Raw genomic sequence first — 15,463 nt, 5'->3', positions numbered from 1 at the left:
ATGGGGGTAGAAGCAGGCAGTTGAATAGCAGGGATGTGAAGTCTTACGTTCTCCCAGGGGCTTGATGGGAGGACAGACCGGTAAGCAATTGGACGAGAGGTTCTTGTGCTAATGAACTTCAAATCTACAGATCTGGAAAACTTTTGGCCAAAGCTGGAACCTCTATGCTGTGTCTCTCACAACACACTCTAACCCTAAGGGTGGTGCTCATGTCACTCAAGACTCAATAGCCAATCAGAACCTCCACATGGACCTGCCAGTCAGAAGAGGAGGCGGTTCTTCCGGGTCAAGCTTGCAAGCTCCTTTCTGTAACTCAGCAGTCATGAGAGTTTCTGTGTGATGTGTTCTGCGTGACTCTACTGGGTGTTGTGAGAGGAGGTTAGTCAAGCTCAGAACTCCAAACATGGTAAGTGCCAGGTCATCTCCTGCGGTGCCGTCGGTGTGGGGAAAAGAGGGGAGTGGGAGAGCTCACTTCCAGCCAGAGTTCCAGTGCTCTGGGCAGGCAGGAGCAGGAGGACTGCAGGATGCTTTCCACATGGCCCCGGTTGGCTCTCTGGCCTTGGGAAGGCACGGACCCAACTCGGTGGGTGGTGGACAAGGGCAGCTCTAGGCACCAGGTTCCCAGCCTCCAGCATCCCACGCGGGATACCACGGAAGAGCTTAAGACAGAATGGGGTCCCCGGGGTGGAACTAGGCTTCGGGGCCAAAAGGAGGAGAAGTCGGGGAGAGGGGTCGCTGAATGCTTCCCACGCGAGCGAGAGTCCTTGGTCAGGTCCGGGGCTGGAGTACAGGATGGCCTTCTGGCGGGAGGTTTTCTTTTTAATTGTTGTTACTGTGTGAATTTGATTGCAGTTTGGCTGCAGGTCTTCCCAAGTATGAAGCAGAGATGGCTGCACTGGACATTGCCTGTATAATTTAATAATGTTCTTTAATTGCAAAGAAAGGCTCTGTGCCTTTAAAAAGGAAAATAAGTGGAGTCAGGAAAATTCTAGTGAATGCAAATTTTTCAGACTAGAGCTCTGTCTGCAACTGTGGCGGAATTGCTGAGCCAGGAAAGCTTCAGCTGTCTGAATCATTTTCTCTGTGATCTTACAGTGGAGGAGCTGCTGTTGTCTGAGTCCCAGCTGTGTTTTCCAGACTAATGAGGGACTCTGTCCATGCCTCTCTATCAGGAACCCTAGTGGAAGGTAGCTTGGGGTTCTTTATGGGAGTCTCTTCAGAGCCATCTGTTGCAAACTGTGAAGAAGGCCAAAAGCCATGTCATGGTGATTGTAATTGTCTCCTTTGCCAGGCCAGGAGGAGCAAGTTTACTGAGTTATCTGAGTCAGATCTGCTGGTTCCAAGGACTGTGGTTCTGTTGGTCCATGTGGTGATCATAGCAGAGGCCCTTGTCCTTTGCCCCTTCCTGAGTGTGGATTAATGGGGATGTGGGAAGCTCAGTAGCCCTAGTAGCTTGTGGACTTGGGTACCAAAGGTTTTCCACGGAGATCTCTTGCCAGCCTTGGTGCGAGGGTTCCAGCAAATACAAAGGAATGCAGGCAGGGAGCGGAAGTTGCAAACCCACTTCTGCAGTGCCAGTCAACTCTACCTCCCTCTCTGCTGTGCCATGCAGTAATTCTGTGCCTCCCTGCACTGAGTAGGGTCCCCAAGTCCACTGGGGGCTTGGTCAGTAATGTTTTTTTTAGATACTTGGCAGTTCACTTGTGCAGGGTTCTTTTATTAGACTTCTCCTGAATTTGTCCCAGTGGATTCTAGCTTCTGCAAACTTCATAGAGGTCTCCATTTCTTTCCACTTATCCCTGTAAGTAGGATACAAGATGCTACTCTTCTTTTTTTTTTTTTTTTTTGATTTTATTTTTGAGACAGGGTTTCTCTGTATAGCCCTGGCTGTCCTGGAACTCACTCTGTAGACCAGGCTGGCCTCGATCTCAGAAATCCGCCTGCCTCTGCCTCCCAAGTGCTGGGGTTAAAGGCGTGCGCCACCACGCCCGGCTGATGCTACTCTTAAAAAGTTTACTTGGCATAAGACATAGCTTGTGTAAGCTGTCCCCACTGCAGCTGTTGTAAATTCTACCTTCTACTTTTGCTATTTTTCTCATCTCCTGCGACCTCCAACTCAGGAACCCATCTCTGAGAAATGGCTTGCTATTTCAGGGCTCTGAGACACTTAATAAGTGATTCTGGGGGTCTTTGCTGTGTAAATCTCCTAGCAGTCTTAAGTAGGACTTGTAATCTCCAGTCCATATTAAAATTGTTCAAAATAACCTGGGGACTGAACAGGAAAGAAACTTATGGGTGAGAGCATGTGTGGAATCCAAAACCTGTTTTTGGCTGCCTGGTCTTTGAGCATTAGCCGCAGCTGAATCCATGCTGTCATTAAGACATTTTTCCTAATTAATATTTTAGTTTTATATGGAGAGATTTTTTCTGGGGTGACATGTTAGTTCTGGGAGAGCTGTCTCTTCTTCCCCATATAGAGATGTTTCTAAGACAAGCTATTTTGACTCAGGTAGCCTTGATCCTGGTCTGCTGCTCCCCAGGACAATGGCCTTGCTTTCCTCTTGATATAAATTCCTAAATTCTTGAGTTAAAGAATGTAGCAAAAAAGTGTTTTATAATTGCTCATTTGAGTCATATAATGAACCCTCCATTTCTTCCACCTTTAGATAAGAACGGGAGCAATGGTTTACTGTTATCTCTGTCAGGTGAAACAGGGCGGGAAATAGCTTGATCATAGATAAAACCATAAGAGAATCTGCTCCAGGTGTCACCATTCTAGAGAAGGATAAGAGTCAGGCAGGGTGAATAATTTTGTAATTTAACAGCATGTATTAAATAATGCATGATATTAAATAAAACTAGATTGGTGGGTGCTTAGTTTGTGCAGGTTGGCTTGAGCCAGTGATAATGAATTTCTGTTTTAGGATCTGTACTATATAGATAGAATGTATCAGAAATGGAAAACACATGCCATTAGCTGGAGCTGTGTGTGTCAGATTATAGATCTCAGTAGTTAACAAAGCACATAGGAACAAGGTCAAACACTATCTTATTAATGCCATTCCTTCTACCAAGAAAGGCCTGATCTTTTTCAAATCAGTACAGTGATATATTTTTCCAAATATAGGTGTGGGTTTGTTGTTGTTATGTTTGTTTTACCAACCCACTGAGGACAATGAGTTGATTAACAAGAGTGCTCCACAGTGTCTGACATGTGTCCTGCTTTGCTCTGAGCCTTGTCTCATAGCCATTAGGTGGAAAGTACTTGCAATTTACCTGAACCCAGCCTGAAGCCACAAAACAAAGTTTGTGTCCAAAAAACCCTCTTCAGTTGCTAATATTCTGGCACTGACCACCTGTGGACAGTTTGGTAACTCCAGTGTCAGCTGATTAATGGGATATGCAAGCTATCCAGCTTGATTCCAGGAGGAAGAAGGGAAATTGCCTCCTGAGTCCTGTCATTGGAGCTCAGGCAAGCTCCAAAGCAGTGAACTCAGGGTCACTGACCAGAAAGGTGGAGAGGCAGGCAGGTAAGCAGCAGGGATCAGGAATCTTAGCCCCTCCCAAGGGCTTGGCGGGAGAACAGACAGGTAGGCTATTGGAGGAGACACATTGGTGCTACTGAACTGGAAATCTGCAGATATGGAAAAGGATTGGCCCAGGCTGGAAACACTATATTGTGTCCCTTCAGCAAACTCTAACCCTAAGGGTGTTGCTCATGTCACTCAAGATTCAATAGCCAATCAGAACCTCCACATGGAGCTGCCAGTTAGAAGAGGCAGTGACTTCCGGGTACCAAGCCTGCAAGTTTCTCTGTGTAACTCAGCTGATCTCAGTGTTTCTGTGTGATCTGTTCTTAGTGTCTTCGCTGGATGCTGTGAATTTAGCTCAAGCAAGCTCAGAACTTCACACATGGTAAGTGCAGTGTCATGTCCCACAAAGAGGAGGAGCTAGCATCTTAGCAAAGGATGCCTGTGTACTAGGTCTTCCCAGAGCCAGGATGGTAAGCATCAGCCAGACAGATGGGGCCACCTATGAGGTCTTTTGTGGACCTAGTCTCTCCTTTTGGACCAGGCTGTGGCCTCTGAGTAACTTTATTATAAGACTGCACTGGAAAAAACCTTTGTGGCAGGGGCTTGTGTGTGGAAATACACTTGGCAGGATGAGAACCAGAGGAACAGCTTACTGTGTACACTGTCAGGTAAAACAGTGCTGACAAGAGCTAGGTCACAGACCAAAGGAAAGGGGAGTATGCTGCAGGGGCCACTGTTATCGAGAAGGGCCTGATTAGGGCAGTGAGAATGATTTTGTAATTTCACAGATTGTATTAATTATGCATGGACGTATATAAAACTAGATTCGTGGGTGTTTAATTTGGGCAGGTTAGCTTGAACCAGTGGGTAATGAATTCCCTTTTTAGGATCTGTATTATGAGATATGTGCAATCCTTGGGTGACATATTTAAGTGAGCCCACAAATATTAAACACATGACATTATCTGTAGCTGTGTGTCACATTGTAGACATCAGTAGTTAACAAAGCACTTAGGGGCAAGGTCAAACACTATCTTATTAATGCCATTTCTTCTACCAAGAAGGGCCTGGTCTTTTTCAAATCAGAACAGTGATATATTTTACTAATATAGGTGTGGGTTTGTTGTTGTTATGTTTGTTTTACCAACCCAGTGAGGACAATTGTTCTGATTAATGCACTGAGTGCTCCTCAGTGACATGTGTCCTGCTTTGCTCTGAGCCTTGTCTCATAGCCATTAGGTAGAAAGTACTTGCAATTTACCTGAACCCATCCTGAAGCCACAAAACAAAATCTTATATCCTAAAATCCCTCTTCAGTTGCTAATATTCTGGCACTGACCACCTGTGGACAGTTTGGTAACTCCAGTGTCAGCTGATTGATGGGGTATGCAAGCTACCCAGCTTGATTCCAGGAGGAAGAAGGGGAAATGCCTCCTGAGCGCTGGATTTGGAGCTCAGGCAAGCTCCAACCTTTCAAAGCAGTGAACCCAGAGTCACTGACCAGAAAGGTGGAGAGGCAGGCAGGTAAGCAGCAGGGATCAAGAATCTTAGCCCCTCAGAAGGGCTTGGCAGGGGATCAGACAGGTAGGCCATTGGAGGAGACACACTAGTGCTACTGAACTGGAAATCTGCAGATATGGAAAAGGATTGGCCCAGGCTCGAACCATTGTGCTGTGTCCCTACAGACACTCTGACCCTAAGCATGGTCCTCATGTCACTCAAGACTCAATGGCCAATCAAAACCTCCACATGGAGTTGCCAGGCAGAAGAGGAGGTGACTCTTCCAGTTACTAAGCCTGCAAGTTTCTCTGTGTAACTCAGCTGCTCTCAGATTTTCTGTGGAATCGGTTCTTATTATTTTTACTGAATGCTGTGAGGTTAGCTCAGGCAAGCTTAGAACTTCAGACATGGTAAGTGCAACTTCATCTCCAACGAAGTGGGGTGAGCAAGCATCTTAGCAAAGGATGCCTGTGTAATAGGTCTTCCCAGAGGCAGGATGGTAAGCCTCAGCCAGACAGATGGGGCCACCTGTGAGGTCCCTTGTGGACTTAGTCTCTCCTTTTGGACCAGGCTGTGGCCTCTGAGTAACTTTATTATAAGCCTGCATCTGGACAAAACCTTTGTGGCAGGGGTTTGTGTGTGGAAATACACTTGGCAGGATGAGAACCAGAGAAACAGCTTACTGTGTACACTGTCAGATAAAACAGTGCTGACAAGAGCTAGGTCACAGACCAGAGGGGAGTATGCTGCAGGGGTCACTGTTATGGAGAAGGACCTGATTAGGGCAGTGAGAATAATTTGATAACTTCACAGATTATATTAATTTATGGATATAGTTTAGTAAAATCTGATTCGTGGGTGTTTAATTTGGGCAGGTTAGCTAGAACCAGTTAGTAATGAATTCCCATTTCAGGATCTGTATTAGATAAACATGTGCAATCCTTGGGTGACATATTTAAGTGAGCTCAAAAATGTAAAACACATGCCATTACTTGTAACTGTGTGTGTCACATTATAGGTCTCAGTAGTTAACAAAGCACATAGGGGCAAGGTCAAATGCTATCTTATTAATGACATTCCTTCTACCAGGAAGGGCCTGATCTTTTTCAAATCAGTACAGGAATATATTTTTTCAATTATATTGATCTTTTTAAATATTAAATTTTGGTATTACTTTTCTGAATTTCATTTTCATTATGCATAGGTGATTTGACGTCTTACGTGTTTCTATTCTCCAATATTTCCCCCAAATTAAGAATTTCATTCCTATTTTTAAAGAGATTTCATATCTGTCTGTTTAGAGAAACATCTCCTGTAGCTCCTACTTTCTTTATGTCATGTAGTTAAAACTTGCTTTGAACTCCTCTTCCAGCCTCTGCTGCCCAGGGCTTGGAAAACAGTCCTACAACTGCTTTCAGGCTGGGTTCTGACTGATCAGTGAGACAAAAGACACCAGGGAATGAGTGTTGTCTAACCTCCCTGGGTTACAGGGTTACAAATTAGGGGATTACAAATAAAGAGGGACAGGTATAAGGTTGAGTTCACTGACCAACTTTGAAGCTGGTCTACTTGCAGCACAGAAAAGGAGGAGGAATAAGGTAGGTGAGGCCTTTCTGCTTTGGCAGTGGTTGACATTCACCGTGAGGAGTCAAGTAATCAATTTTACACAATCAGTAAAATTCCATACTGGTCATCTTCAGGCATTTTTCAGATTAGGGCAATGTCAAATGAGATCACAGGCCCTCGTTGTGACACCATATTGCTGGCATACCTCACCATCTACCCCAGCAGTAGGACTGCCAATCTCACAGCTGCCATTCCTTATGCAATTCAATCATTTAGGAACTGGACTTTTCATCTATCATTAATCATCCTGATCTGACTCTTGCTTCTGCCCTCCTTCCTCTCTCCACAAGGTCCCAGGTCATGTCTACTCTGTATTATCCCAGGTATAACTGGGTCTGGCTATGTTCACTCTTTTGTGTATAATATACTTGCTCCTCCACCATACCTAGGAGCAGTGATGTCTTTACATTTTATTTCTTCATTTTCTTCCTTTTTTTTTGCCCATTAAAAGTTTCTATCTTTAAAATTCATAGCCACTTTTACTTTTAATATTGTTAATGTATGAATTTGATCCCAGTTTGTCTGCAGGACCTCCCCACTATGAAGAAGAGTTGGCTGCATGCATAATTGAATATACAAAGAAAGGACCCTAGGCCTTTTAAATGGAAAATACTTGGTCTGCAGGACTAGAATATTCTTTTCAATGTAAATTTTCCAGACTAGGGCTATGTCTACTTGTAGGGTGTAACAGTTGAGCTTGGAAGGTTTCAGCTGTCTGAGTCTTTTGCTCAGTGATCCCACAGTAGAGGAGCTGCTGTTGCCCTGAGGCCCTGCTGGCTTTTCCAAGTTAATGAGGGACTTTGGGCAGGACTAACAATCAGGAACACTAGGGGAAGGTAGCTTACAGGTTCTTTACAAGATTCTCCTCAGATGCATGTTTTACAAGCTGCCTGGAAGACTACAAGCCATCCCCTGGTTATTATAGTAATCTCCACTGAGAATACAGGAGGAGCAAGTCTGCAGAGCTATTTGAGTCTGATCTGCTGGTTCTAAATGGACTGTGGGTCAGAGTGTGGTTCCGTTGGTCCATGTGGTGATCATAACAGAGCTCCTCGTCCTTTGACTCTTCCTAAGTGTGGATTTACAGGGCTCCCAGAGGCTCGGTAGCCCTGGGAGTGGCAAGGTATGAAACTTAAATGTCACTATGCAGTGTGTATATACAGGAATTGCCTTTGGTGTGTAGTAGGACAACATTGGAAAAGCAATGGTTTGATTTCTAGAATTCCTGACCCTTCTGTATTCAGTTTTGTGTGACTAGTTTTATAAATACTTTAGAAGTTAGTAGTAAAGAGCTGATCACGATCATCCTTCAGAAATATTTGATTAGATTCCTTTTATCTTTCTGTTAACTATTGTCAAAATGCAATAATTCACAGAACTTCAATTCTTGGTTACAAAAAAAGCTTCTGACATGCAGAAGTTTCTCAGGTGTTGATGGTGCTGGGTGGGTGGATAGGACAGATTGGAACATAATGCATATGGCAGGAAGCAGACATTAAATTATCATTCAGCATTGTTTTGTATACTTCGGTGGGGCTGGTTTAACATGAAATTACTAAGGGTCATGAACAGCTATTGAGCCATAGTCCAACTTTCTCATCATCAACAATTTCAATGAGAACTCTAGAGCATGGGGCCTCTCTGTTTGAAGACAGATCAGTAGTATCTGGAGGGTCAGATTTAATAACAGTTTCAGGGTCACTTATTTATGTTATTTTTATCGGAGTCAGGAAATATGATTTTATTTCTATACACATAATAGCACAGGTAACATTGGTCAAGTTCACATTGTTCCTGGTGTAGTTGTATTAGTTATTGAAGAAAAGTTGAAAATTGGCCACATGGAAATGGGCAGAGGAAGCTTTCCCTGATATTGTGTTGCAGTTCTGTGGGCTACTATGAGAATTATGTCTAGGATAACAGATAGTGGTCTTGGTCTTTAGACAGATTGCTTGTTCTTCGGGAGTACTGGCTATGGTTGAGAAGGGTGTGCCTGCCCATACTTGGGGGCTAAGACACAGACATGTGGCAAGAAAGGAAGGGGAGATGGAAAAGGTCTTTTGTATCTGCAGGTAGCATGGACAGGTGAGAGGAAACTGCAGTCCTAAGGGCACTCTTGCATATTGGGTCTCAGGGAACAAAAAATGGGTGAAGGTCTAGCAGCATTCTACATGGTTCCATGTATTAACATCTTAATACTAAGGCATCAGGTTCCCAGAGATCATTTATTTACTTAAGTTTTTGTTGTCCAACTGTGAAAGACTGGATAAAAAGTACTATGTGGGTGGGCAGGGCAGTCAGCGAATACTCATTTTGAAGTACACCTTTACACTGTTGTCTGTATCATATTTTTTTATATACACACGTATCGAATCTTTTAGGATTTAGTCACCTATGATGACGTGCAGGTGAACTTCACTCAGGATGAGTGGGCTTTGCTGGATCCTTCTCAGAAGAGTCTCTACAAGGGTGTGATGCTAGAGACCTATAGGAATCTCACAGCTATAGGTAATATTATGATTTTTTTATTTACTTTATAACATGTATGCACAACTGTTTCTTTGTTATTGTTATTTGTTTTTATAATTTCAATTGAGAATGAGGAAGAATATGATGAATAAATCACTCATGGTTTTAAAGTTCAATGGAGTTAATAACTTAAATACTGTTTAATTGCCAATAATGTAACATACTTTCTCTGGTACTGGGTTTAGGTTACATTTGGGAAGAACATACGATTGAAGACCATTTTCAAACTTCTCGAAGTCATGGAAGGTAATTTTACTCTGCAAGCTGAGGAGAAAATGCCTATGAAGAAAGTTTAACTTGTGGTACAAGTAGTAAAGAAAACCAATAGGGTACAATAAGCACTGCTTTCAGTGATGGATGTTTACTGACTTTCATAAAAATCATATATGTTTATGGCAGATATGTAACTGTTGTTTGCAAGACATTCCATTAGGTCAAAGTCAGAGAAATAATGGCTTAACACATATGTTACTGTTTAAATCAAGCCTAGTACAGCCATGCTATACAAGTGTGAGTGTCTTCAGTCTTATATCGCTTAGCTATTGCAAAAGGAACACATAGTGATTAGGTGACAAGTATATGTCTAAAACCTAGTAATGAGCAAATAATCCATAGTATATCTGAGCTCAATGATATACTTGTAATAACATTGCTAAATTTAGTGAGATGAACAGTTCATAAGATTCAAAAATGGTTTTGTGGAAAAACCTTAATCTCTGTACCACATCTCTGTGACAAAAAAAAGTCAGCTGTGAATGTAATGTGGAATTTTCACTTGTTATTCTTCTTTTGATGTGGATGTCATAGGTTACGATTGATACAAGCCTTGTGATCACTGGGGCATTGAAAGAAGCCACATACCTTTCACTTTTCCAGAACAATTAGAGGATATGCAGTATAACATATTTTGAACAACATACTTAATGTGCTATATAAGTTTATAAAAAATTTGTTTCCGAACATTGCTGGGAACATTTACCAACTCTAACTGCTGAAAATAGTAATGAGAATTAAGGCAGTAGAAATTTTTTTTCTTTTGCATTTGTTCATATTCCAAATGTAGTATTACTCTCATGATAACAAAATTTGTGAATGCAATCATTGTGCAAACACTGTGAGTTCTTCCTGTTTTTTTTCAAATATGTGAGTAACCTTTTATAGAAAAAGTATGTTATAAATGTGAGCCTGATAATCAATACTGTTCCCATTTCATATATCCTCGAAGATGTAAACAATTCATAATTTAGTAGAACTCCTTTGAATATAAACAAAGTAATATTATGTTAACATTAGATTGCTCTGTTCAATGAAACCAAAATTTAAAACAATTCATACAGATAAAAAGACTCATCAGTATAATCAGTGTAAGAAAGATTTCACGTGTGCAAATTTTATTTGCAGGCATGAAAGAAGTTGTTCTCCAGAGCAACCCTCTGACTTTATTCAATGTGGTAAAGCCTTTGCATATGAGAGTGGTAGACAAAGGCATCAAATTAAACATAATGGAGAGAAACACCATGACTGTAACCAATGTGGTAAGGACTTTAGAACATGGAATGTCCTGCAAATACATAAGCGAACACATACAGGAGAGAAACCCTATGACTGTAAACAATGTGGTAAAGTCTTTGCAAGAAGCTGTCATCTCCAAATACATAATCAAACACATGCAGGAGAGAAACAGTATGAATGTAACCAATGTGGTAAAGCTTTTGAAAGAAGGAGTCACCTCCAAATACATAAGCGAACACATACAGGAGAGAAACCCTATGAATGTAACCAATGTGGAAAAGCCTTTGCAAGAAGTGGTGTCCTCCAAAAACATAAACGAACACATACAGGAGAGAAACCCTATGAATGTAAACAATGTGGTAAAGCCTTTGCAGTAATCTCTACTCTCCAAATGCATAAGCGAACACATACAGGAGCCAAACCCTATGAATGTAAACAATGTGGTAAAGCCTTTGCAGTAATCTATACTCTCCAAAGGCATAAGCAAACACATACAGGAGAGAAACCCTATAAATGTAAACAATGTGGTAAAACCTTTGCACGAAGCAGTCATCTCCGAATACATAAGCGAACACATACAGGAGAGAAACCCTATGAATGTAAACAATGTGGAAAAGCTTTTGCAAGAAGTGGTGTACTCCAAGAACATAAACGCACACATACAGGAGAGAAACCCTATGAATGTAAACAATGTGGTAAAGCCTTTGCACAAAGCAGTCATCTCCGAATACATAAGCGAACACATACAGGAGAGAAACCCTATGAATGTAACCAATGTGGAAAAGCCTTTGCAAGAAGTGGTGACCTCCAACAACATAAACGAACACATACAGGAGAGAAACCCTATGAATGTAAACAATGTGGTAAAGCCTTTGCACAAAGCAGTCATCTCCGAATACATAAGCGAACACATACAGGAGAGAAACCCTATGAATGTAACCAATGTGGAAAAGCCTTTGCAAGAAGTGATGACCTCCAAAAACATAAACGAACACATACAGGAGAGAAACCCTATGAATGTAAACAATGTGGTAAAGCCTTTGCACATAGCAGTCATCTCCACAAACATGAGCGAACACATACAGGAGACAAACCCTATGAATGTAACCAATGTGGTAAAGCCTTTGCAGAAAGCAGTACTCTCCAAATCCATAACCGAACACATACAGGAGACAAACCCTATGAATGTAACCAATGTGGTAAAGCCTTTGCAGTAATCTCTACTCTCCAAATGCATAACCGAACACATACAGGAGAGAAACCCTATAAATGTAAACAATGTGGTAAAGCCTTTGCACAAAGCAGTCATCTCCGAATACATAAGCGAACACATACAGGAGAGAAACCCTATGAATGTAAACAATGTGGTAAAGCTTTTGCACAAAGCAGTCATCTCCGAATACATAAGCAAACACATACAGGAGAGAGACCCTATGAATGTAACTAGTATGGTAAAGCCTTTGCAGGAAGCAGTGGTCTCCAATGCCATAAAAGATAAATACAGGAGAGACACCATATGAATGTAACCAAGGTGGTAAACCCTTTGAAGGAAGCAGTGGTCTTGAATATCATAATCGAACACACACAGCTGAAAAACCCAGGAATGTAACCAATGTGGTAAAGTCTTTGCAGGAAGGAGTGACCTTTAAAGAGAAAAGACCATACAGGAGAGAAACTCTATGTAGGTATCTGATGTTATAAAGCCTTTGCAGCAAGCATTGATCTCCAAGTACATAAATGAACATATACCAGAGAGGAACCTTTTAAACGTAACCAATGTGGTTAACCTTTTTCGAAAACCAATAGTCTTTACACACATAAAAGCACATAAAGTTGAGAGAAATGCTTTGATTTTAACCAATGTGGTTAAACTTTTTCAAAAAGCAGTCATCAACAAAATCATGAAAGAGCACGTATAGGAGAGAGATTTTTGAATGTTAGCAATGGTGCTTTTATAGCTTTTTCACAAAGCAGTGGCCTCCAAATATATAAAGGAACACATACAGGAGAGAAACCCTATGAATATTGGCAATGTTTTAAAACACTTCTACATCACAATCATCTTCAAATCTGTAAGGAACATGAGGTTTTGAGAAATCCTCTGAATAACACCAATTAGGGAAAGCAATTGTACAAAAGAGTCATCTCCCAACACAAAGGTATACACACTAGATAGAAACCCTATGAATATAGGCAATGTGGTAAACATTTTATAAGTCACAGTAGTCTCTAAGTAAATAAAAAGAGACACAGTTGAGAAAAACACTATGAAATGAACAAGTGAACAGAGCCTTGTGCATTAAAATCTTCAAATACATAAAAGAAGACATAGAGGTAAGAAATCCGATGTCTACAAGCCATGTGGTATTCCTTTCACTTGTCAGTCATATTCAAAGACACAAAAGAAAACAAAATGTAACAAAAGGCTGAGTGTGTTTAATATGGTGAAACTTTTTGAATATTTTAGAGTCTTCACAATGAAACAATTCATACTGCAAATAAATTTAGGAATATAATATGGTGAAACCTTTTCAGATTTCCCAAATCTTCATCATTATGAATGGGAAACCCATAAATGCATTCAATATGGGGAAGCCTTTAAACATTTCTAATTCTTTATAATCCTGAAAATAATCATACAAAGTTCAAGGGGATACAAGAAATGTTTCTTATTGTCTTGCTTGAGTTACAGTCCTGACATCCTTTGGTATGAATATCAATGTGGAAATTGTGAGTGGATTCCCTTTCCTCCCCAACTGCTTCTTGGTCATAATGTTTATGCAGGAATAGAAACCCTGACTAAGACAAATTGGTATCAGGAGTGGGGTATTCCTGTGACAACCTGACCATGTTTTGGGAGGACTGTGGAAGGACTTTGGAACTTTGGGTTAGAAGATCCATTCTGTGTTAAGAACGCTGTGGGATGTTGTGTAGGAGCTTGGAAGATAATGTTGAGAACCGTGCAGAAGATGGAAGCCTGGCTTGTGAAATTTCAGAGGGAAAATTAAAGCCTCTTTTCAGGGCCATTGTTACTTTGTGAAGATTCTGTGGTTCTGGTTAACTGGGGCTGAAGAATCAGCTGTGATTAACAAGATAATAGAATTTCTAGAGTGAAAACTTTGCATTACTGGGACTGTTGATGCTGGTTAGCTGGAGCTAAGAAATTAGCAGTGATTAAGAAGAAACCAGCATCATTGAAGTGGCATCATCTGTGAAGTGTTTTCTGAGAGCACAGAGGAAGTGTTCTAGAGATAATCAAGGTGGTACCTTGTGCTGTGGCTGGACTTGGTAGTGTGTAAGTCTTAACCTCGTGGTACTGGTTTTGAAGGCATGAAGGGATAATGCAGAGCAGCTAAGGCCCAGCACTTTGAGAGACCATGGAAGGCAACTGGTGAAGGTGCAGACTCAGGTGAAATTGATGGCCCAGTACTGAAGAGATCATGCAGTGTGTTGGAGTTGACAGGTCCATGATTGACCACGAAGAACAGCAGCAGCAGTAAAGTACATGCATCTGGAGCCTAGAGGACAAGTGGTGTGCTACAAAGGACAGGGTTGGAAAAGTGACCCAAGCCCTTGGTTCTTTTGAAGTTGTCCAAAAGATCGTGAGTTGGATCCCAGACATTGGACAGTTGGAGTTTAATTTTTACTTTTGATTGTGACTGTGCCCTGATGTTTTTCCCTCTTGAAGGAAACAAGTATTTTAGTGGATTCCATTGTAAAAGGCTTTGGATTTTGAAGGATATTGGATATTTTAAAAGCATTGAACTTTTAATATGTAAAGTCTGTGGGGCTTTCAAAGTTGTGTATATCTCGGGCATGAATAAGAAACTAAGAGTTGAGCATTGCTAGTGATGTGTTTGCGTGTCAAATTGACAAGGTGTCAATTATACTGGCTAATTTTGTGTCAACTTGACACAAGCTGAAGTTATTACAGAGAAAGGAGCTTCAGTTGGGAAATGCCTCCATGAGATCCAGATGTAAGACATTTTCTCAATTAGTGATCAAGGGGAAAGGCCCCTTGTGGGTGGGACCATCTCTCTGCACTGGTAGTCTTGGGTTCTCTAAGACAGCAGTCTGAGCAAGCCAGGTGAAGCAAGCTAGTAAAGAAACATCCTTCTGTGGCCTCTGCATCAGTTCCTGCTTCTTGACCTGCTTGAGTTCCAGTCCCGACTTCCTTGGTGACGAACAGTAAGCAGTATGAAAGTGTAAGCCAAATAAACCCTTTCCTCCCCAACTTGCTTCTTGGTCATGATGTTTGTGTAGGAATAGAAACCATGAATAAGACAAGGGGTATAAGGTATGGATTGTAAAAAAAAGATTAGACAATAAAGAAATGAAGAAATAAAATTAATTTTTTTTAAAAAAAAGGAGGATCAGACAGAAACATTCCTTCCAAATTATACCTTTATTTTCACACCAATCAGGATTTAGGGATAGGGGCTTATGTAGTTTACAGTGTCATCTGTTATATATTATGGGTGTTATAGCTTAACTAATCATATGGATTTGTTCTTTGGTGGTAAAGTACAGGTCTTATGTTTTGAGGGGCACAATGAAAAGCAGAAAGCATTGTTAGAGACAGTCATTATGTTTTAAAAAGAAAATATGAGTAAAGTGAGGTTGGATCTCCACAATACCTAATCCTTGGAAACGAACTTAGTTTCACCATATGATTAAATTCAGGATAATAACAAAAAGGCAATACTTAGGGCCTGGTGTTTGGATTTGATTTGTTTTTCTGCTAATTCCCAATTGTGTATTGA

The 15,463-nt window shown here is 41.1% G+C and overlaps 1 protein-coding gene across 2 annotated transcripts; it reads left to right on the top strand.

The window, feature by feature from the left end:
* Positions 1-253: 253 nt before the first annotated feature.
* Positions 254-15,018, top strand: Gm2004 (predicted gene 2004). 2 transcript variants are annotated; one of them, XM_030251930.1, is made up of 5 exons: positions 254-406; positions 3,861-3,915; positions 9,041-9,167; positions 9,374-9,434; positions 10,590-15,018. In XM_030251930.1, the coding sequence occupies exons 2-5, from the start codon at positions 3,913-3,915 to the stop codon at positions 12,145-12,147; spliced, it is 1,749 nt and encodes a 582-aa protein (XP_030107790.1). In that variant the 5' UTR covers positions 254-406; positions 3,861-3,912; the 3' UTR covers positions 12,148-15,018. The 2 variants fall into 2 exon arrangements, with proteins under 2 accessions (XP_030107790.1, NP_001349179.1); NM_001362250.1 differs by lacking the exon at positions 10,590-15,018 and adding an exon at positions 9,996-10,382 and having other exon boundaries at positions 316-406.
* Positions 15,019-15,463: the final 445 nt, after the last annotated feature.

Source organism: Mus musculus, chromosome 2, assembly GCF_000001635.26.
Source record: "Mus musculus strain C57BL/6J chromosome 2, GRCm38.p6 C57BL/6J".
Lineage (NCBI taxonomy): Eukaryota > Metazoa > Chordata > Mammalia > Rodentia > Muridae > Mus > Mus musculus.
The sequence above is the reverse complement of the archived record's forward strand: the minus strand, read 5'-3'. Positions and strand labels throughout refer to the sequence as shown.

What these genes read in the sequence shown, in the direction of transcription:
- Gm2004 (XM_030251930.1), top strand. An exon ending in TAGGAATCTCACAGCTATAG is followed by an intron (nt 9,168 to 9,373) that starts GTAATATTATGA and finishes TACTGGGTTTAG; the next exon opens with GTTACATTTGGGAAGAACAT. An exon ending in ACTTCTCGAAGTCATGGAAG is followed by an intron (nt 9,435 to 10,589) that starts GTAATTTTACTC and finishes TTTTATTTGCAG; the next exon opens with GCATGAAAGAAGTTGTTCTC.